Source organism: Nelumbo lutea, chromosome 2 (genome assembly GCF_056320005.1).
Source record: "Nelumbo lutea isolate HS-2025 chromosome 2, American lotus-T2T, whole genome shotgun sequence".
Taxonomy (NCBI): Eukaryota; Viridiplantae; Streptophyta; class Magnoliopsida; order Proteales; family Nelumbonaceae; genus Nelumbo; species Nelumbo lutea.
The window spans coordinates 44,547,833-44,570,509 of record NC_142685.1 but is presented as its reverse complement, the minus strand read 5'-3'; the positions used below and the strand labels follow the sequence as shown (position 1 = coordinate 44,570,509).

The window sequence follows — 22,677 nt, the reverse complement described above, 5'->3', positions numbered from 1 at the left end:
CGAAGTACCTTTTCAAATATGGACTTTAAGGTAAATACCACTTGGTATTCTGAAATAGCCCTTTTTACAAACACAGTGTGGGCCATAGAGACAAATCTTATTGTCAAAAAAGAAAAAAAGGCCTCAAGAACAGTTCGTACAGCCCCAAAAACAACCAAATATAAGTAACAACCCATAGCCTTGTTACAAGGATGTTTCGGCAGTTTTGACAGTCCAAGAAGGAATGAAAAAATAGCCCAGAAATTTTTGGGTTGAACTAGATTCAATGGTAGCCGAAGGTAGTACAGAACAGCCAGAGTTTTCGGACACTTCAACGGTCCAAACACAGCTGAGAGTAATACAGAACAACCAGAGATTTTCGGACACTTCAACAGTCCAAACACTGTCGAAAGTAATACAGAACAACCAGAAAACTGAGCACAACTTACAGTTCGAGCTTCAAAATAGAACTGAGCTGTTCCCCTTCCTTTTTTTTCTCTGATTCTTCCTAGCCACCGAACCACTTGTCCAAGAGATTCTAGTATTGGGCACTTCCAATGACCTCTAAGAATCAGGCAATACGAGCCTAATCTTCTAGCCTTAGAATATTGAAGTTCGGGTATGCTCTGATACCATGAAGAAAACTGAAGAGAGGAGAGCTGAGAGTTTGGCAATGAGGGTCTGAGAATGAGAGTTTCGAACCTACTCTCTCTCAGCACCCTAATTCTATTTTATTAAGATATATTTAAATAATTATAAGGATGCCCTTAGTTGAACAAGAATTTACCAAGAACTTAATATAGACAGGATGGGCCCAAAATAAGGCCCATTACAGAAAAACATAAATAACAAGGAACAATAAACAACTTATGGGCCATTCTCTACAGCATCCACGATGCACCTCCTCGACATATCATTAAAACTAATGTTAAGTTGGGACTCAGAATTCTTGTATTGGTATCATCATGCGAGACCACCATGTCTCTCTTATTTTTGAATGCTCTATTTATCTTACGAATGGCAAAAGATTTATGTCTTTCTCACATTATCATCGAAGGAGACACACAAAAGATTGTACTTTCCTTGTTGAATCCTTTCATTGAGGCTACTTTGCGGTTGCATACCATCATCGCAGATTGGAAGGAACTTTTGTGCTCTTTTACTTCATCTCTTGTCTCCTTAACCCCTCGTACAGGAAATTGTGTGGCCCATAATTTTGCCAAAATGGGGTGTAATATTGACTTGGTCTACACCTCCTGAGTTTCTCAAGCGTGTGCTTATGAATGTCTTGTTGCAATAAATTAGCCTACAAGCTTTTCTTTCAAAAATAAAAAAAAAAGAGCTAACTTAATTGGCACATTTGTTGGTTTGTTGCAGTAAAAAAGCACATTCGATTCGCACAGCCACCAACTTTGGTGAGGGGAACCAAAGCAAAAAAAAAAAGAAAAAGGCTATTAGGGGCCAAACGGTACCATGAGAGGGGTAAAACCCTATTTCCTTAGACATGGGCGTGAATGGGTGAATGTGTCCTACCATAAACACTCTCGGCCAAAGTTATGTCGTTACCAGAGTGGGAATGCACCATTCAAATGGGCTTAATGGGGGTTGGGGTGTATCACCAAAATATAAAAAAAAATAGGGATGGATTTTCATGGAGAAATTAAAAATGGGAATGAAAATCCCATTCACCCAACCAAACAAGAAATTGAAACGTGCCAATCCAAACCTCTATTCCTGTGAAAACAAATGAATCTAAGGATTTGTTTGGTTTATAATCAAAATCGGAATCAGAAATAGAATTGAAATCCCTCAAATGGCCTATTCTCATAACCTATCTTGTTTAAACAGGAAGTCGATTGGGAATTGAAACCAATGTTCAAATTATTGGTACAAGCCGATACGTATTAGTACTTTTTGTAGGTTTTTTATTTTTTCAAAACCGATTCAGAAGAATCAATTTAAGGCCTGACTACCCTCTAAACCACTGTTTGGCCCGATACAGTCCCTGGAGGAATGTATCGGGATGCCATTGACACATATGTATTGGCCCATACGTATCTATATTTTGAACCTTCCTCAAAGGGGGATGCCATTCCACTATAACGAGCGATGCCCAAGCACAAGCAGAGATAAGGATTTGAGAAATGGCGAAGAGAGAAACAAATGGAAGAAAATTTTTAATTAAAAAACATTCGGATTTCCTCTTTCGAAGGTCGGTGGGCTTTCCTTTGGATTCTAAAACAGAGCCATGAGGGCAAAACATGGATTTTGGAGGGCAAAAAAAAAAAAAAATTCTTCCTTGAAGGTCGCCGGAAACGACAGGGAAACTTGTTCGTTCTCCCGTTCTCCCCTCGCAATAGCAGGGAAACTCAAAAACAGATAGTGAAGAGATTCGAAAGGCTGAGCTCTCTCGAAGAGACTCAAAACCCCCATTTGTTCTCCCTTCACAACATTCCATCTCATGGGCTTCACAACATTCGAAGGTCGTCATCCTTACCTTGGACGAATGTTGAAGATGGAAAGAAGCGCCTTGGACCGGCCGTTGGTTTGAGGACGACACTTTACGACACGATGGAAGGGAAAACGAGAAATCTCGGTTTCTTTCTTTTTTTAGGTTAGTAGGTAATGGGAGAAGTGGGAGGATGAAAGGGAAGACGAAGGTTGAAGAAGTGATTCGAGAGAGGATGGAAATCGGATACATCTGTGTCATGCACGAATTGTATTCGGACAAAGTGACATGTGCGAGTTTAGTGGAGCCCCGATTTGCACGCTCAAATCTCTCGCACGTGAAGGCATTCCGCATTAAATGATGCCTTTCCGGTATCATAGGTAATACCCCTATGACGCCGGAAAGGTAATTTATGATGGCAGTATCGTGTTAGACTGCTATTAGTTTGACACCGGAGGACACAGTGTTCAAATCAGAGCAGATCCGAAATCGAAACGAACGACATGATGGCAACATTTTAGGAATTTATTATGACTTGGACAGAAGCCTAAGCCATTGGATCAAATAATCCAACGGTTATGATAGAAACCCTAGTCGCTCGGGCTTTAGAGAGACCTTTTAAGACGAGTAGTCTCGCATTACTAACCCTCTTGCTTGCAACAAGTCCCTCCTCTCATACTCTTGTGAGAGGTTTTTACGAGGCGATCTCAGTGTTTCTTCTGCTTCGAAAGGTAAGCTCCATGCTTTGATTTCTTACTTTTAGTTCTTCTTAGTTGATGATTCTGCTATATGCAACTCTTGGATTGTTATTTGTTAATCTATAACTATACGAGTATGAAGTATCATTATTTTATCTGTTGTATTTTTTTTTTCTCCCAGGAATTTCGAATTAAATTTTTAGTATTTGGGCGTTAAGACCCTTTTATGTCTTCCATTTTAGTGATACGCAGGATTTCTTTTCTCGTATTTTGATTGTTTCGGTTCCTACGAATCCATTCCTTTACATGCCTTTATAGTTTAGGAGATTTTACTTTGCAAATGAATGTTCTGAGCTTCGTCTATATCAGTTAGCTTTTTCCATGAATACTCTGGATCTGGAGACTTAGATCCGATTTCTTTGTTGCTAATTTCATCCTGCTTATGTACTTTAGGGCTTCATAACTTCTAATTTTTTTTTTGTGGAAATTAAATTTTTAGTATTTGGGCGTTAAGACCTTTTTATGTCTTCCATTTTAGTGATACGCAGGATTTCTTTTCTCGTATTTTGATTGTTTCGGTTCCTACGAATCCATTCCTTTACATGCCTTTATAGTTTAGGAGATTTTACTTTTCAAATGAATGCTCTGAGCTTCGTCTATATCAGTTAGCTTTTTCCATGAATACTCTGGATCTGGAGACTTAGATCCGATTTCTTTGTTGCTAATTTCATCCTGCTGGGCTTTCATAACTTCTAAGTTTTTTTTTTTTTTTTTTTTGTGGAAATTATGTATGATTTGCATGTTTCTTTTAGTATTCATATTACAATCCTGAGCTTCACCGTTTTAATCTCTGCATTAGATGTTCTTAACAGGCTGTGTCTGTTACCATTTTCTTATTGCAGATTGATAAATATTCTTTGTTGTTTTTTCTTTTTCCGAATGTGCAGTTTATTGTTTTTCTCCCCTAAACGATCATCATGGGTAAGGAGAAGGTTCACATAAACATCGTGGTCATCGGTCACGTCGACTCTGGTAAGTCGACGACCACCGGTCACCTTATCTACAAGCTTGGAGGTATTGACAAGCGTGTTATCGAGAGGTTCGAGAAGGAGGCCGCTGAGATGAACAAGAGGTCATTCAAGTACGCCTGGGTGCTTGACAAGCTCAAGGCTGAGCGTGAGCGTGGTATCACCATTGATATTGCCCTGTGGAAATTCGAGACCACAAAGTACTACTGCACTGTCATCGATGCTCCCGGGCATCGTGACTTCATCAAGAACATGATCACTGGAACTTCCCAGGCCGATTGTGCCGTCCTTATCATCGACTCCACCACTGGTGGTTTTGAGGCTGGTATCTCCAAGGATGGCCAGACCCGTGAGCACGCTCTACTTGCTTTCACCCTTGGTGTCAGGCAAATGATCTGCTGCTGTAACAAGGTATCATTGGAAATTAACATTTTAGTCTTTTTAAGGGAACATTGGCCTTAGAAATGAATTTCTGTTACTGATGATTTGGTTCTTCAATTATGATATGTGTAGATGGATGCCACCACCCCCAAGTACTCCAAGGCAAGGTATGATGAAATTGTGAAAGAAGTCTCCTCCTATCTGAAGAAGGTGGGTTACAACCCTGATAAAATCCCCTTTGTTCCCATCTCCGGTTTCGAGGGTGACAACATGATTGGGAGGTCGACCAACCTCGACTGGTACAAGGGCCCAACCCTCCTTGATGCTCTGGACATGATCAATGAGCCCAAGAGGCCCTCAGACAAACCCCTCCGTCTCCCACTCCAGGATGTCTACAAGATCGGTGGTATTGGAACTGTTCCAGTGGGTCGTGTTGAGACTGGTATCCTCAAGTCCGGTATGGTCGTCACCTTTGGTCCCACTGGATTGACCACTGAAGTCAAGTCTGTTGAGATGCACCACGAGACTCTCCAGGAGGCCCTTCCCGGTGACAACGTCGGTTTCAACGTGAAGAACGTTGCCGTCAAGGATCTCAAGCGTGGTTATGTTGCCTCAAATTCGAAGGAAGATCCTGCCAAGGAGGCTGCCAGCTTCACCTCCCAGGTTATCATCATGAACCATCCTGGGCAGATCGGAAATGGATACGCCCCTGTTCTGGACTGCCACACTTCCCACATTGCTGTCAAGTTTGCCGAGCTACTTACCAAGATCGACAGGCGATCCGGTAAGGAGCTTGAGAAGGAGCCCAAGTTCTTGAAGAACGGCGATGCCGGGCTTGTTAAAATGATTCCCTCAAAGCCCATGGTGGTTGAGACCTTCTCTGAGTACCCTCCACTCGGTCGTTTTGCTGTGAGAGACATGCGTCAGACGGTGGCAGTCGGAGTCATCAAGAGTGTCGATAAGAAGGACCCATCTGGTGCCAAGGTCACCAAGTCCGCTGCCAAGAAGTCTGGCAAATGAACGGTGTGGTTTAAGTCTGGAATGTTTGGGAGGGTTATCCATGGTTACATTCGGTTTTGGTTTTCTTGTCATATCTTCTGTTGATGTATCTTTTCTCTTCCCACTCTATTCTCGCTTTCGAGTATGGTGTTGAGCAGTCGGTAGCAAAGCTGGGTGCTTGACAGGCGGTGGTGAAGGATATATGTTTGTCTTTTTTATTGGGGGGGGGGTTGTTCACAGATTGAGTTATTTTACTGCGTCGTGATTCGAGGAAAACAGTTTTAGCGGTAGAATTTAGACTCTAGTTTTCGATTTAATGATTGGAGTTGATAATATAGGGTGATTCTATCTTTCGAGTATGGTGTTGAGCAGTCGGAAGCAAAGCTGGGTGCTTGACAGGCGGTGGTGAAGGTATGTTTGTCTTTTTTATTGGGGGGGGGGTTGTTCACAGATTGAGTTATTTTACTGCGTCGTGATTCGAGGAAAACAGTTTTAGCGGTAGAATTTAGACTCTAATTTTCAATTTAATGATTGGAGTTGATAATATAGGGTGATTTTCTCGATTTTACTTGTTATCTTGTGATTGCTCAACAAAGTTGATAGGTCTTGATAGATTATAGAACAGAGTTTCTTGCAGCGGACTCTACATATCGTGACAGGCCTCTGGCTCAATTGATAATATTTATGGTTTTTGATGGTTTGACCATCTTTTCCTCCAAGCGGCTCGTGGACTTGCACTACTGTCGGGTGCCAACAGGCGACCACCCTCTGACTTCTCAATCGCTTAAAGTCTTGTTATTAAGTTTCAGAATTCACCCCCACTGTAGGCTTTTGTATTCCCTCTTAGTTTCTACTTGAGGCTGCGTTTGACCGGTGTAGTTAGACACTCTGGTCCTTGGAGCAAATTATACATCGATGTAGATTGAATGGCGTTGAATTTCATCTTTGTCGACAACTATTTACACCACTTTCGAACCCAGCCTAAGATATGTAAAATGGTAAGCTGTGTAATTTGCTTAGTACCCTCCCTGAACCCACCTAGATTATTGTCTTCCCTAATATTCCAAGTTCCAACGATCGGTTTCCTAGTCAAAGAATATCTCAAGATATTTGAAAGAATTACCCCAACGCGAGTCTTGTCCATTGAGTCAATGTATAGAGTTATCGTCATGGCTTTTAGAAAGTTTAACTTAAAAGCAGGTTCCATTCACGGAGTGCCGTGGTTGGTTCAGAAATCTTATGCAAGCGATGCTTAGAAAGTTCAATTTCTTTCGATCCATCTCGTTTTTCTGACGCTCTCTATTTAGGAATTGGGATCATTCCTCAATTGCTTTTGATCCATCTCGTTTTACTGACGCTCTCAATTAGGAATCGGGATCTGTTCCTCATGGAGATGTATTTGTGAGGAACTGATCGGGACTCTTCAATTAGAACTTGGCAATGCCGGAATCCATGTGGGCCGCATGGCTGGCTTCATCAGGCTACCCACCCAAACTTGATAATTAGAAGTAATTTCACCATGTTATATGAGACGTTTCTGTAAAAACATGTAACCACTTATTCAATGAGCACTTATTTTTCAAATAAACACTCTTTAGACCTGGCCGGAATTATATAGGCTCCATTTTGGAATTACCCGCGCTGTAGCCCCGGATTGAAGGTATTCCTTTTAGTCTCAATTACTCAATTATAATGTCATTCTTGACAATGTGGCTCAAAAGTCTAAAAGTGATTCATTCAATTTTTCTAACCTTGCCATGGGTGGTAGTAAGAATTTCCAGTTTATAACTCCTTGAAAACCTGGGCACTTGGATATAAGCAAAGTGTGCATCTCTACAAAATTTAGACTACCATTGATGTAAGAATATAAATTCATGTTCTGCTGTTGGTATTGCAATGCAGTTGCAAACCAACCATGCCGTGTCCCTGTCAATACTAATGATTTGATGAGTTTTCCTTGATCTTTTTTCAACACTTCTCCTGCTTTCCAGCTTCAAGTTCACAAACTCACTATTATTAAATGCATTTTTCATGCAAGAAGGCTACAACTCTTCATTCTGTCAAGAGTTCCTAAACTTCATTAAAATTTTTGAATATCAATCCTCATTAACAATGTACACTTTTACAGTTTGGTTTGAAATTGAGTTTCACAAACTGGTCTATAGGCATCATCTCCTAGGGTTTCAAACCCTTTGATGCCATAGAGAAAACATCATTAAGAAAGAGATGGATTCACCTGCCAAGTCACCACAAGTGTCTCTCACAGTCTATCTGTGATTTAGCTTCTGCTTTCTCTGCTTCACTCGAAGCAAATGCATTGAGTTACTCAACATCCCTTTGATTAGGTAGAAGGGAAGTCATATCTGTCACTTGGTAAAAGTCTGGCCGATACCAAGTTTAAAAATCAACATGGGCAATGGTTTTTTTTAGTGCAATCTATCTTCCATCAAATTCAAATCTATGGTTTCTACTGAAAAACAAGCTTTATAAACATGGTTAAAAACAGTATTTTTGTACCATGCTTTCACAAGAGCATGAAAACATAAGGAGATCATGTTTTGGGAAAAAGAGGAAATTTATCAGCTGACCCCATATAATTGGGATAAGGCTTAGACGATGATGATGATGTTTTAGCAAACATTTGAAAAATATATAATTTAAATTATCATTGAACAGCTGATATAGTTGAGCGCGCACACACACACACATTTGGACTCTTTTTTTTTTTTATTTGTAAGTGGTGCCTAAGCTTCATGTTAAGATCTATATGAGCCTGAGTCGAACTCGGGTCAATACGAATAGTTTAGAGGTATGTTTGGAGCTATGTTGTGTAAATATAAGGACAAGCTTAGTTTCTTATCTTGTTTTAAATCCCTTAGGACAGCAATTTTTGCTTTTCCAAGCAACCACAGAGTATTAAATAAGTATCATCTTTATTATATTAAAGCATATTTATTTTTGGCCTAAATGCCATCATCCAATGTTGGTCCTAGCTATCTGGGGTTTTGGGAGGGGTGGAATGGATATGGATTTAACCTTTTGCATTTTTTTTGGTGGGCACAAAGTGGCCATCAAGTTGAAGTTTTCAGTATGAAAATAAAAATAAAAAACTAGAAATACACTTTACTCTGTGCTCTCATCCTCACCATCCCTCCTTATATGGATAGTTTTGGTAAGTTTGTTTATTTGTTTTTTTTTTTTGTTTTTTTTATAATTTTGACATATGCTCTAAATTCTGAACAACATACTTGTTCGGCATAGAAGAACATGCTATATTTAAATATACTTTGAGAAACTTTCTAAATGTTACTGTATTTGGGATTTTTAGCACCCTTAGATAGGTTGATAAAGTAAAGCATCTTTCTATCAAAATTAAGAACTCATTCATCTTCACTTTAAGTATCTTATACTTAGCATAAGGCCTCAAACAGTTCAAGATACCAGGAGAAGGAACTTCTTTCCACGTTGGTAGTTATTATAACCAACTGCATGTGAGAAACAAATCACTCTAAGCATAAAAAATTCAACTACAAGTATTCCTCAACAGAGTGCATTGGCTTAAATAAATGTCTAATATTATCCCAAGAGATATTTGAAATGGTGAAATGTATTTGCAATACCGGGTCTATATATACATGGTATTTACATATAGAATTCTAACACTCAGTTTTCACATCAATCTCTTTCATTGTGGCAAGTATCAACATGGTAATTAATTCTTTGCCACATTTGCCACATGGCGAAGAAGTAACATTCCATCAACTCATATATGAAAAATTTCAAGGAAATTTGTCTATCGATCACAGGAAATATGCAATTGCTAGTGAGGTAGCACGGGTGATAAGACTACACACGTGGCCAATCCATTGTGTCCACTCCCAGAAATCTGGCCCCTTGTGTGTAGGAGTGTCAATTGGATTGGATTTGGTCCAATCCGCTCCAGTCCAATGTGAATCCATTACAAATGGACCTGGTCCAATCCAGTTCAATGAATATTTTGGATCATTTTGGACCGATCTACAGAGTGTTCAATCTGTTCAAATTCCTGTTAATTTAGATTGGTTTCAACTCAAACCTAATCCATTGACACCTATATTCTTATCTTTTATCAATGAGCTAGATATTGGTACAATCCAATATAAATTCATTATGGACGGACTAGATTCAATCCATTATATTATATTAGTCCATCCAACCATCCAAATTCAATATCTTTTTTTGTTTCATCCAATCCGTTAAAATGAATTTTGATTTGGACAGAATCCAAATGAAAACCGGTCCATTGACACCCGTAATTGTGTGGTGAAAGGTAAACTGATTTCACAATATGTAAATATTCTTGATTAGTTATCGGTTACAGTTCCTCATATGAAAGGTAAACTGATTTCACAATTTGTAAATATTCTTGATGAAGCTTACCTTGATATGTCACTAACCTAAGGAAATTATGTCAGCAAGCAAACACAACGATGAAGTTTACCATATTTTACAACTTCCTCTCCATCATAAAAGAGCTTAAATGCCGGGTATTAATGGATGATCACTTGTTTGCCCTATTTCTACTTCATCATCCCTTTCCTTGGAACACGCAAGTCCTCCCAAAGAGTTATACCAAAAAAATTCCTCCCACAGAGAACCCAGGTTCTTATTGAAGCCAACTTTACCATTATCAGGCTATCAGCAATGAAAAAACATAAAAGAACACCATCAATTCTAATATGTCTATAAAATAGAGGGGATCTGATGGTATGCGATTTAGAAGCTCCTAGTTGGAGAATTGCTTGGACATATTCGTGTGGCGAGCTAGATCAATCTATAAAACTGTACTCAGAGGGACTGGGGTGGAAGACCCAGTGAGATCGTTTCGATACTTAAGTCAGTATTTTGTGTGTTTGCGAGATAAGTATGAATGCTAGAGAGCTTGGGTGCAAGTAATCGCGCGTTCCTTCGCCTTGAGGATCGATGCTCTTATATAGTTGATTAGTCGTGAATCTTACGAAAAGGCTCTGGGATCTCAGGGCTACAAAGATAAGATCCATTCCATTTCTGAAGGAGAGCAATGCGCAAATTGATAAGGTTTATCACTTTCCTCCGATTCGGGCGGAGTGAGGATGAGCCCTATTACTAAACGTCGTGATCCCGAGAAATTCAGAGTCCGTTGGGGAAGCTTCTGGAGTCGACTACGTGGCACTTCGGTTCTTTGGCCCTAGACTGGTACTTCGGTTCTTTGGCCCCGAACTAGCACTTCGGTTCTTTGGCCCCAAACTAGCACTTCAATTCTTTGGCCCCAAACTAAATTGGGTGCCGGGGTGCCTTTATGCCGAGGTGCTCAAGCTCCCGGTCTCCCGAACTGCTAACAAGGCTCCCTTGTTATCCTATTGGCTGATCGCATCCACGTGTGCCTCAGTCGCTAGGACGGGCCAAATCACCCCTCATCAATTGCCCCCCACTCTCCGTGCCAGGGGTTGTAATCCCAATGCGGGGAATTCATGGTCAGTGCAAGCAGGTTGGCCCGATTTCTTCTTGGTTCACCTCCCAGTTTTATGGTTGGACCGATGTTACCCATGTGGCTTAGTGGGAAAAACCATATTACGTGTCGAGGACGCGCAGGGTCAATGCGGTTTATAAACTTCGCGGATGCCAAAATTCGCGCTTAAGCAAAATCTTTCCTCGAAGGAAGTGCAGTCGGTTTTCACGAGAGTCGTAGGATCGCATCGATCTGAACCGTCAGTTCCTGGATATGGTGGCTATAAATAGGGGGTGACCCAAGTCCCCTTTCCTTCGTCCTTCAAAGTGCATCCAAGGGTTGAGGTCACACATCCGTTGTTTAGCTCGTGTTTTGTATCCTGGGTAGTTTGCTTTCTCTTTCGTCTTTTAGTGAGTTTGCCTTGTACCGCCCCTTTTTTACTTCGAGTTTTGATTGTTCCCTTTTTATTCATTATGTCTGGCCTTATTTTAGATAACCTTGTACATGGGAGCAGTGAGTCCGCTGGAACCGAAGTGGGTTCGTCGACACAGTTCGCGAAGCCTCATCCTGCCAAGGTGAGCACTTCGGCAGAAGATGAGGACCCCAATTCATCCGAGGCAGACTCACCTCGGCGAGAGCGAGAAGCTTCTAGCAAATCGGCCTCCTCCTTACACTGAGGTCGCCTGCCAGACAGCTTCAGTCTGTCTACAATGACAGCGAATAGGCTCCTATCCTTAGTAGATTGATATAAACTTCCCAACGATTTCGTTTATAGTATCCTCTTAGGCAATTTTTCCTTGGGATCATGGTCATTTCCAACCCACTTGGGACCTGCCATACAGGACTAAAAACTTGCATCCAAATCTGATCCGTAATCTGGTCAGATTTGAAGGCTTTGGATTCTAACTCGAATCCTAATAGACTTGGACCGATTCGGATTTAATCCGACTCTATTTTAACTTTTTAAAGTACAAAAAAAATTACTTTTCAATTTTTATATATAATAAATTAGTGTAAATATAACATACTGAACTCATTATATATATAATAATAATATATAAAATATAGTTTTTATAATCATAAATATAATTATATAAATTTTATATATTAAAATCAATAGATATTATAATATAATCATATCAGATGGGGTCAAATCCGATCCAATTATTAGTTAAATGTAGATTGTAACATATAAATCCTATCTAAAGTATCATTTTGTTCATATTATATTCTTATTTTAACTTTCATACCAATCTTAACTTATAAATTATAAAGAGAAAAAACTATCATCCTAAGCCTTATTTTATTTAATTTAATTTTAATATTGAAAGTTTATATATAAGATGAGGAATATGCTAGAGTATACAAATCCTTCAATTAAAATATTTTGATTTTTTTTATTTAAAATAAAATATTGAAGACATGGTTCAAAGAAAGTATAATTTGGATACGCAAATATCATGTTTTCAAAGTTTTTAATAGCCGATCCTTTATTTATTTTTTTATTTTCCAGTTTGATAAACTCACAAAATAGGTATGTTAAGATTGGCGTTAATGTTTAAACCTCTGAAAAAGTTCTATTTAGTGCTTTGGTACCCTGAAAACCAATACATATATGCTTTGAACTATTTGAACATAAGGCTCAGTTTCGAAGGAGTATAAATGCAAATTTATAGAGTATAAATAATTAAGATTCGCACGGTTTGTTAAAGGGGATCATGTTTATTGGATAACAATTACTCTTTCCCATTTTTTACTATAGAATTCTATCAGAGGCACGACCGTTGATTGCAGCTACCTGCAACATGCAAGATCTCGACCCGGCGGCAACTGAAACTGAATTTTCCGACTAGTAAAATGAGTGATCTCACAACTTACAAGTTATGGAAGGTTATTGTTGATTAGAGCTCTTTCTCTACAGAACTCCCGTATTGGGTAGAGGATTCAACTCAACTTGTATAATCTTTTGTGAATTAAAACTTGAAATCGGAGTGAAAAAAAAAAAAAAAAAAAAAACTCTGTATTTCAGAGAACGAGGGATAAGCAGAAGTCTCAAAGGAGAAAAGGCAAAATGTAACATCCTTCAAGATGAGGCATTTGCGGTGGAAGAGACCTCAACTCAAGCTCCCTCTCTCCCTCCTCATTTTTCTCTTTTTAGGGCTTCTAGTCCCCGTGCAAAGTGAAATATGTCGATTTCTAACTTAGAGATTCAATTAATTGTTGTGATTGATCATCAATGCGATTTAGTTTTGATCAAATTACTATTGGATATTTTGGTCACAGGTGTATCAGATTAGGTTGGTTGGTTTCTGCAACCAAGATGGTTGAACTTACAAGGAACTGGATGAAATTTCAAAATCTCCTCCATAATCGTCACTGAAATATCAGTTAGAAATTTGAAAATCTCCTCCACAATAGTCAGAAAATCTCTTTGAGAGACCTGGGTTTAATGCACATAATTTTTTGTAAACATCAGCATATATATATATATATATATATATATATATATATATTGTATGTAACTTTGCACTTCTGAAAATGAACGAGATGAATGCAAAGTGGACATGAAAATCTGAACCCATTTTGCACTGACCTGAACCGGAGAAGGTATATTTGTAGAGTGCAAATTTGTATTTGCACTTTGGCTGTATTTGCAAATATGTATTTGCACTCTTTCCAAATGGAATTCTAAAAATAAATAAATAAATAAATAAGACCCCTTTGCAAATGGAGCCTTAGGCTGTGTTTGGTTGCAATACAAATAAATTTGTACTGGTGCAAAATTATGGCAGTGCAAATGATTTGAATGTAAATTTTAACTTATTTTTGTTTCACATTTTAGTTTATCTTATTTGATTGTAGTACAAATAAAGTAAATTAAGACATGAAGCAGAACAAAGTAAAACTTAAAACAAAATTAAATGAGAATTTACATTTTTTTTTCATTTGCACTCCCATACGTTTATACTTGTGCAAATAAAATTGCACTGCAACCTAACACAACCTTAAGTGTAAAATTTGCATCAGTTTAATTGGACCATATCATTTATTCTAGTTTACTCCTCCCAAATAAATAACCTTTCTTCTGCCTTCATTATTTTTCATATAAAGTGGGAACCACATTATTTATTTCCCATCTTAATCCTTAGAATCAAACAAAATAAAGTCAAATATGAAGTAATAATATAAAATTTGGTTTTGCAAGTCAATTCTTATTTGACTTTCATACATTTTCACCCATAAAAGGGAGGGTGTTTGCGTATATGTATGATCATGGTTTTTAAAACCGATTCGGTGATTTAACTAGTCAAGGGTTCGGTTATCAGGTTGAACGGTTCGATTATTTGAATCGAACGCTTGGCCCATTCTAATAGAAAAATTAAAAAAATTAAAAAATTAAAAATGGTCAAAATGGTTTGAACGATTAACCACCCGATTCAGTGGTTCGCTGACCAAAATCAATGGTTTTGGGGGGAAATCTGATTTTTGGAGAAAAGGAACCGGTCACCTGACCGATTTCCGGTTTTTTTGGTCTGACCGTTCAGTCCAATCCAATTTTGAAAACAATGTGTATGATTATCTTTTAAATAAAACAAATGGACTTTTTATGTAACACAGTTTTATTTATTTTTTAAATAAAAAGATAAAAGACTTAAAAATACATTGAATTTTTAAAACGGACATAAAGATACCTTGTAGATTCACCCTACTAGACTTAAACATACCCTCCACCAATGAAACGTTATATGAAAATTCATTTAAATCCTATTTTGTCCTTTAGGCTCAGTTTGGAAGGAGTATACATGCAAATATATTGTAGAGTGCAAAACCTTGTATTTTGTATTATTTTGTATGTATTTGTATTGTATATATTTGTATTTATACTCTTTCCAAATTGAGCCTTAACAAATGAACCTTGTTGTTTATTCACCTATTGTGTTATTTGAATTATAATAAGGATGGCCTTCACTATTTTATTTGAAAAATTACTCGTCAACAATTAGCATGGAAAATAAATGTTACACAATGGTACAAATTAACCAATGCATATCATATCCATTGTATTTTATGGTATTAATTGGAGGAGTAGATCATGAAAGCATAAACGGTTCCACTAATAATTCTTTTAGGGGGCGTTCTTTTTTCGGATTTTGAGAGGGGGGAAAGTTGGTCAATAGGATTTTGGTTCCCATTGATCAAGAATCCCATGTTTTTTTTTGTAGATTTATGTGGGGACCGGGGAAAGTTTATTTTCCTGGGTATCACTTACCTAACTATTTCCTAAGTGGGTAAATAACTTTCCCACCCAGGGGAAAGTTGCCAATACTTGAATGGGACAAAAATTCCCTTTTTAATAATGGATTTTTATAGCTAAAATGGTCATTGCCTTATTTACATGAGAAATAAAAGAGCATGGTAAATACACTTACCTAGTTAAGTGTTTCCCAACTGCACTTATCCAGGTAAATAACTTACCGAAAAGCGAACGGGGCCTTAAAGAAAATGTAGCAGTTTACTAAAACAATTGCGATATTTACAAATTAGATCACGCATAACTCTCATAATGGTAGGTCCTTGCAGCCACAACTCCCCTTGGGGATGTTTGGCATGATGCTGTTTTTTGAGAAAACGATGCCACATCAGAGAAAATGATCAGCAGTGCTTCAAATGCCTTCTTGTTTGGTACCACTTTTCTAGAAAAAGCGTTGCTCGAGTCCATGTCTTGGAAATCGGGAAAGTGTGGTCTATAGCAATGCCAAATTCAATGTTTTTTTTTGAGAAAACGACATGCTATTGCTAGCAGTGCAATGATGTAGCATCAATGTGACGTCATCTTGGACGTTGGATAATATACACCAATATTAAAGATGTTACTGCCAATAGTAGTACCAAACAAAACTAGTGTTGTTTTCTCAAAAAACAGTTATGTAACAGCACAAATTCTAAACAAAAAATAAGTACCATTTTTGAAAAAACAATACAACTCTACATACTCAACACTGTTTTTTAAAACAATGTAATATTCCCAACACGGATGCCAAACACCTACCTTGCTGTCCTAAAAGCAACGCCTCCCCAGTGACAGGATCAACTATTTTGGCTTCCATGTTCTGAGATAGGCGTCCAAGTCCAACAGACCCATATCGCTTGTGCTTCTCGTGCCAGCTTTTCTACCCCGGTAGTTGACTCGGTCAACCCTAACCCTAAGAAGTGAATAAATAGTCCCTTACTTAAATTGCATACCGAGAGCTTCCAGGTCATGATTGATTACAAGTAATTTGTTTTCTGCGCTCAGGAGTCATCTCATCTGGTGCTCTTTAACTTAAAACATCGAATGTTAGAATGTGAGAATGATGGTTCATACCTGGATTAGAATTTTTAAGTTCAAAGTACAGTTGGGGTGGGTGTCATCTTGGAATTTGTGCGAATTTATGGCAGGCAATGGTGTATAAAGTGTCGGTTTTTGGCATTTTGAATGTTTATAGTTTTACAGTTGAAATAAAAAATCTACATTGGGCCTGTCCATACTTTTTCGTAGAATTTATGTAGACAAAATTCAACTTGAACCGGGTGGAGCTCATTAACAATCTCTAGATTTGTATTAAAGCCTCATTTACCCGAACGGTCAGACCGTTCGGCTTGGGAATCATCTAGACAACCGGTTTCATTTTATTCCAAATATTGGCAAAAAACCATTGAATCAATCAGTGACCCGTTGGCCTGGGCAATTGAACTGTCAACCCTTTTAATGGTTTTTTGTTGTTTTTTAGTTTAACTTTTTTTTGTCAGAACAAGCCGCAAGTTTAAACCAAACAGTCAAACCATCAACCTAAAAACAAGTGGCCAAAGCAATTCTGGTTCTAGGTCATTACATTGATGTCTTATTTGGATTTATAATCATTCATTTTGGTTCTTTTTGAAAACTTGAGAGAAATTGAAGAGTAAAAGTCACAAGCTATCTTTTAAGTCTATTTAAAAAACTTGGGGTATATTTAAGTCAACTAAGCTATGTCCTTCAAACCAAACACAGCCTTAATTAAAACTTAATGTATGTTTTAAGTCTTTTACCCAAAATAAAATCCTGCAGTAAACCTATAGGCTAGGTTTGGAAAGAGTACAAAAACAAATATATACAAAAATGTACATTGCAAATACATACAAAATAATATAAAAAAAAACAAGGTTTTGTACTCTATATATTTGTATTTGTACTCCTTCCAAACTGAGTCCAAGAATACAAATATAAATATATATATTGAAAACCTTATATTTTATATTATTTTATAAGCATTTGTACCGTACGTATTTGCATTTGTGAGCCATAGCAACAGAACATTGTCAAATTTATACAATTAAGGGATCAAGCAAATTACTTCCACAGTGATGGGACGTTCTACCATATGAATGTCTTTTGTTTTCATTTGTTTTTGAAATCAAAACATCAGCAAAAAAACGAAAAGAAAAACTGTTCATTTTCAAAGATAAAAACAAGTCAATTTTATCTCAAAAAACATTACATGTTGGAATCATCAAAAAAATGATTTTTAAAATAAAAACAAATTTTGTACATAGTTTAGAAAAGTAGAAATTTTATGACTTATAGAACAAGATATTAAATAACATATGAAAACATGTTTTTTAAACTAAATTTTTTTTTTTTCATTTTTGAGAACAAAAAAAGAAAAAAACCACACACACAACCAATAACACGTTTTTTTTTGTTGGCTTTTGTTTTTGAAAAATAATAAGTTTTCAAACCAGATGTTTTTTATTTGCTTTTGAAATTGGCAATAAGAAAGAGAACTCACGTTGTAAAACGCCCCTTGAAACACTCAAACGAGCTGATGATACAAGCGCGGTTCTGCGTAATAAATGGAAACTAATAAGAGAAATAGACTCTGACTCGGCTTAAGGCATCCACGACCACGAGTGAATCAAAACTCTCTCCAGATCTCAACGGTCGATACATAGAGATGGAGGTTGCAGCAGCATACCCTTAAAACCCCGCATGACTGACGCTTGTGACAACAAGCTCCCCCACCCACCCTTCATAAGCTCATCCCTCTCAAGGCCTTAATTCCACTCGATCAACAGAGGTAAGCCAAGAGAAAAGAGACTGAGACTGAGACAATGGGAATGTCTATGATGAAAGGCAAAGCAACGTTTTTCCTGGTGCTGTTACTGCCGGTGTTCTTCTCCGTAGGATACGCAAGAGAAGAAGAAAGACGAGAGAGAGGGAGAGGAGAGATATTCTTGTTGCAGCATTCGAAGCAAGTCTTCCAGACTGATGCTGGCCAGATGAGAGTCGTCAGAGGACTCAGAACAAAGAGTGTGGAGAGCCCAATGCACATCGGCTTCATAACCATGGAACCAAACACTTTTTTCATTCCTCAGTACATTGATTCCAATTTGATCATCTTCGTTCACGAAGGTACGTACTGGGTGACCACCTCGCTTTGTGTGGCTGTGTCTTCTCTGCTGGGTTGCACGGGTTTCTGATTCTTCTTACGCTGTGTCTTGTCCTGCCTCTGCCTGACTCTTGCATGCTATCTTCAATGCGCAGGCGAAGGGAAGATCGGACGGATCTCCCACGGTAGACAACTGGAGGAGGGGCAATTGAAGGTGGGAGATGTGTATAGAATCCCTGCTGGTTCAGCATTCTACCTGATGAATAACGGAAAGGACCAGAGACTCCAGATCATTTGCGGTATTGACACGTCCGAGAGCATCCAAAGTGGTCTCTTCCAGGTTCATCCATCCTTTTCCTCATCTTAATTTAAACAGAAAACTATATATAGATGAAATGAGATGTGATTTCGAGTCTTGCTCACACTTAATTACTCTCTGCAGTCGTTCTTCATTGGTGGAGGATCTTACCCCAGATCTGTACTCAGAGGGTTTGATAAAACAACTCTTGCAGCGGCATTTAATGTAAGACCACACCTTCTTTAGTTATCGTCATCTAATTTGAATATGAAGGTGAAAGGAACACTCAGAATTAGCAAGACTGAATAATATCATCATCGCAGGTTTCATCGAGCGAATTGGAAGATATCTTGATCGGACAAGAAGGCGGGCCAATCATATTCGTCAAGGACGCCGACCACCTGGACAGATGGACGTCAACGTGGACGGAGCTCCTTAAATCTGAGCACAGACACAGAGGCGTTCCGTCTACTACTGCCTCGTACAGCCTCTACGATAGGAAGCCTGATTTCAAGAATAACTATGGATGGAGTGTTGCCGTTGACGAAGAAGATTTCTCCGCTCTCCGACACTCCGGCATTGGTGTTTATTATGTCAACCTCACTGCGGTAATTACTAGCCTAATTACTTACCCGCCGGTGAAACATTTCTGTTAATCACCTACTATTGACCATAAACAACACCACTGCACGATATCAACTGTGCTCTTTGGTTTACTTGTACGTCGCCGTCGTGCAGTACTGACGTCTGCAATCCATATATTCGATGTTAGGGATCGATGATGGCGCCACACGTCAACCCAACGGCGACAGAGTATGGGGTTGTGTTGAGAGGATCTGGGTTGATCGAGGTTGTCTTCCCGAACGGAACCACTGCGATGACCGCAGAGGTAGATGAAGGCGACGTGTTCTGGGTGCCGAGGTACTTTCCCTTCTGCCAGACTGCATCCATGATTGGGCCCATGGAGTTCTTTGGGTTCACCACATCGGCCCGAAAAAACCGACCCCAGTTCCTGGTGGGGGCCAGCTCCATCCTCCACACCATGAGCGGCCCTGAGCTAGCTACGGCATTCGATGTGAGTGAAGAGAGGCTCCAGAAGCTGATCGACGCCCAGAGAGAATCGATCATCCTCCCATCTACACCTGCAGTCCCAGAAAATACGCAGCAGCAACAAGCCAACAACGGCCGAAGAAATCTGGGCTTTAATTATAGCTAGAACAGAGGATGAGAAAGCTGTGGTTCCCTCTCTCTCTCTCTCTCTCTCTCTCTCATCGTTGAGTTGGAAATAAGAGGATTTTTTTTGTATTTTCACCGGGACTCTCGATAATCAACTATGATGGTTAGATCAGTTACGCCGATCGACTAAATATCAAAATCAAGAGAGTGATCTCAGATATAAGAAGAACAATAAAACGTTGCAAAATCGAAAATATTGAACTCTGCAAAATAGGAGAAAATATTACAAGGTAAAAAAACAATTAATTAAATATTAAAGTTCCATCTGACTAGTTCTTTTTCATGATTTTCTCTGCTATCTACTACTGGTACCTTCTGATTGGGCGAGAGAACATCGTTGATTTGGTATCATGGGGCTTGGTATGTGGAGATGCCATAACATGATTTTGGAGCAATCTTCTGGTGGGATTCCCTTCAATTTGGTCTCGTCTTCAAGAACCACTTGCTGAATAAACTTCAACGAGTTCTGTGGAATTAAATATACTACGTTAACGGGGTGTTTGGATAGTGGTGGTTTGATTATAATGCCAAAGAGAATCATTTATAAGAAAATCATCCCATCTTACTACATAATAGTGTTTGGTGCAGTGGTTTCTGTTGTCAAACTTGCTTTTGTTAAACATGTCTGAGGACATCAAATTTTATATTTCAGTAGAAGTAGCAATTTGTATTGATCAAGCAAAACGTTACAGCTGCAACACAACACTATTGTACCAATTACACCTTTTCAAATCCTCAGCAATGGGTTATATACTTAGGTATCGATAGGGGCTGGAATTAACTTTTCGTTGGGTGGAATCAGAATATTTCTGATGGAATGACATTCTTTCATTTGGGAAATGGTCATTCAAGGGAATGAAATTCCATTTCAGCTTATTTGAATTTCTGGTCTGAAAATGTGTTAACCCCTGGCTTATGTAGTACATCATGGTTCTATCAAAAAATAAAATTGCTATCTGAATCAAACAGACTATGGGAATTAGGACTGTAATCGGATCAAATGCAGTAAAATCCGAATCCGATTCAATTTCTGAGAAATTACACTCAAATCGGATTTAAAAACGGATTTGAATTAGAATCCTAACGGACTTGGATTGGATTTAGATATAATTAGACTCCACTGTAATTTTTTTAAAATATTAGAAAAAATTAAAAATTTATTTATTTTCAACTAATATATATAATAAATTAATATAAATACAACATACTAAATTTATATATATTAGTAATCGGATGGGTCAAATCCGAATCCAATTCTATTACTAATCGGATGTAGATTGTAACATCCAAATCTGATCCAATTACACAAATGCATCATCCGAATCCGAGATAATCGAACTGGATGTCAGATTGGGCCTTGGATTTTCAGGTACCACTAACAGGCCTAATGAGAATAGACCATTCCAATTCCCATTTTGATGCATCAGAATCACTGAGACTGATCTTGTTGCATCTTGAATTCACCAAAACACAAGTATCACCAAGGATCATGATTTTCAACCACCGTTGACCTGGACAATCGGACCATTCGGCCCGTGAACTGTCCAGGCAACCGATTCCATTTTACCTCAAACCCGATCCCTGGCTAAAACTATTGAATCGATCAATGACCCATTAATCTTGACCTAGATAGTCGAACCGTCAACCTATTCAACGGTTTTTAGTCATTTTTATCTTAATTTTTATTTTATTTTATTTTTTATCAAAATGGACCATCCATTCAAACCAAACAATCAAACCATCAACCCAGAAAACCGATGGCCAAAACGATTCCTCCCGATCATTTTTTTAAACATTGCCAAGGATACTATATACACTTGCTACGAGACCAACTAGGCATTATGGCCTTAGGGGTGCCCAATTTGAAGTTCTACATGGATCTAGGCATTTGGGCCCAACCTATTGAAATTTTAACTATTGCTCAGCCCAACTCGCCACTAATTGCAATCAAAGCACAAGGCTCTGTTTGGTTGAGAATTTTGTGGAAAAAAATCTTATATTATAAGCAATTTTGCCTCCAACAGTTTACAATGTCCAATGACATTGTGGTTGTATTGCGAGCAGACGAGACCTAAGGCTCCATTTTGTTTGTGGGATGGGATTCTCTTGTTTATTTTAAGGGAAATAGAGGGATGGGATTAGAAAAATGTGGAATGACAGATCCCAAAATCGTGGAATCGAGATTGCAGCAAAACATTGCGGCCTCAGTGGAAAAACTGAGCAACCACTGTTACTTCCTCTTCCCCGTTTGAACCTAGAAGGAGAGCAGCGGTGGCGACACCCCCTCTCAGCCACTCCCTTCCTCCTTCTCTCCTCTCTTCTTCTCTTTCTTCTTTCGTGTTTTGTTTTTTGCAACACTATTCATCATCTTCTCGACAACGAACACAGGAAAGAGCAAAGCAGCGACAGTGACCAAAGCACTGTTCATCATCTTTGCAACATTGTTACATCTTAGCTTTCCGCCTTTTCGTGTTTTGTTTTTTGCAACACTGTTCATCGTCTTCTCGACAATGAACATAGGAAAGAGCAATGGCGGTGACCAGAGCACCCCACAGTGGCTATTCGTCTCCGATCATCCTTTGTTACAGAGAAAGTGCGAAGAAAGGGGAACCATTTGTGGTGGTTGATTAAGCACCGGTGGAGGAGGGGGGAGGACATCTTCGGATCTTCAATCATGGAGTTCTCAGTCTCTTCGCCCATTTTCCTCTTCCTCTTCCCCCTCACCTTCTTCTC

General features: G+C 38.6%; 2 protein-coding genes across 2 annotated transcripts; both read left to right on the top strand.

Annotated features, from left to right (window-relative positions):
- Window positions 1–3,075: 3,075 nt before the first annotated feature.
- On the top strand, window positions 3,076–6,102 carry LOC148870266 (elongation factor 1-alpha-like). Its single transcript, XM_088972403.1, has 3 exons — window positions 3,076–3,159; window positions 4,074–4,565; window positions 4,668–6,102. The coding sequence occupies exons 2-3, from the start codon at window positions 4,104–4,106 to the stop codon at window positions 5,553–5,555; spliced, it is 1,350 nt and encodes a 449-aa protein (XP_088828529.1). The 5' UTR covers window positions 3,076–3,159; window positions 4,074–4,103; the 3' UTR covers window positions 5,556–6,102.
- An 11,617-nt stretch (window positions 6,103–17,719) lies between these two features.
- Window positions 17,720–20,514, top strand: LOC148870265 (vicilin-like seed storage protein At2g28490). Its single transcript, XM_088972401.1, has 5 exons — window positions 17,720–18,433; window positions 18,566–18,750; window positions 18,853–18,933; window positions 19,032–19,316; window positions 19,481–20,514. The coding sequence occupies exons 1-5, from the start codon at window positions 18,133–18,135 to the stop codon at window positions 19,922–19,924; spliced, it is 1,296 nt and encodes a 431-aa protein (XP_088828527.1). The 5' UTR covers window positions 17,720–18,132; the 3' UTR covers window positions 19,925–20,514.
- Window positions 20,515–22,677: the final 2,163 nt, after the last annotated feature.

Excerpts from the sequence above, each read along its gene's own strand:
- LOC148870266 (XM_088972403.1), top strand. The coding sequence starts at position 4,104 with ATGGGTAAGGAGAAGGTTCACATAAACATCGTGGTCATCGGTCACGTC. Across the intron at positions 4,566-4,667 it reads TGATCTGCTGCTGTAACAAG|ATGGATGCCACCACCCCCAA; the intron begins GTATCATTGGAA and ends TGATATGTGTAG.
- LOC148870265 (XM_088972401.1), top strand. The coding sequence starts at position 18,133 with ATGGGAATGTCTATGATGAAAGGCAAAGCAACGTTTTTCCTGGTGCTG. Across the intron at positions 18,434-18,565 it reads GATCATCTTCGTTCACGAAG|GCGAAGGGAAGATCGGACGG; the intron begins GTACGTACTGGG and ends TTCAATGCGCAG. Across the intron at positions 18,934-19,031 it reads CTCTTGCAGCGGCATTTAAT|GTTTCATCGAGCGAATTGGA; the intron begins GTAAGACCACAC and ends TCATCATCGCAG.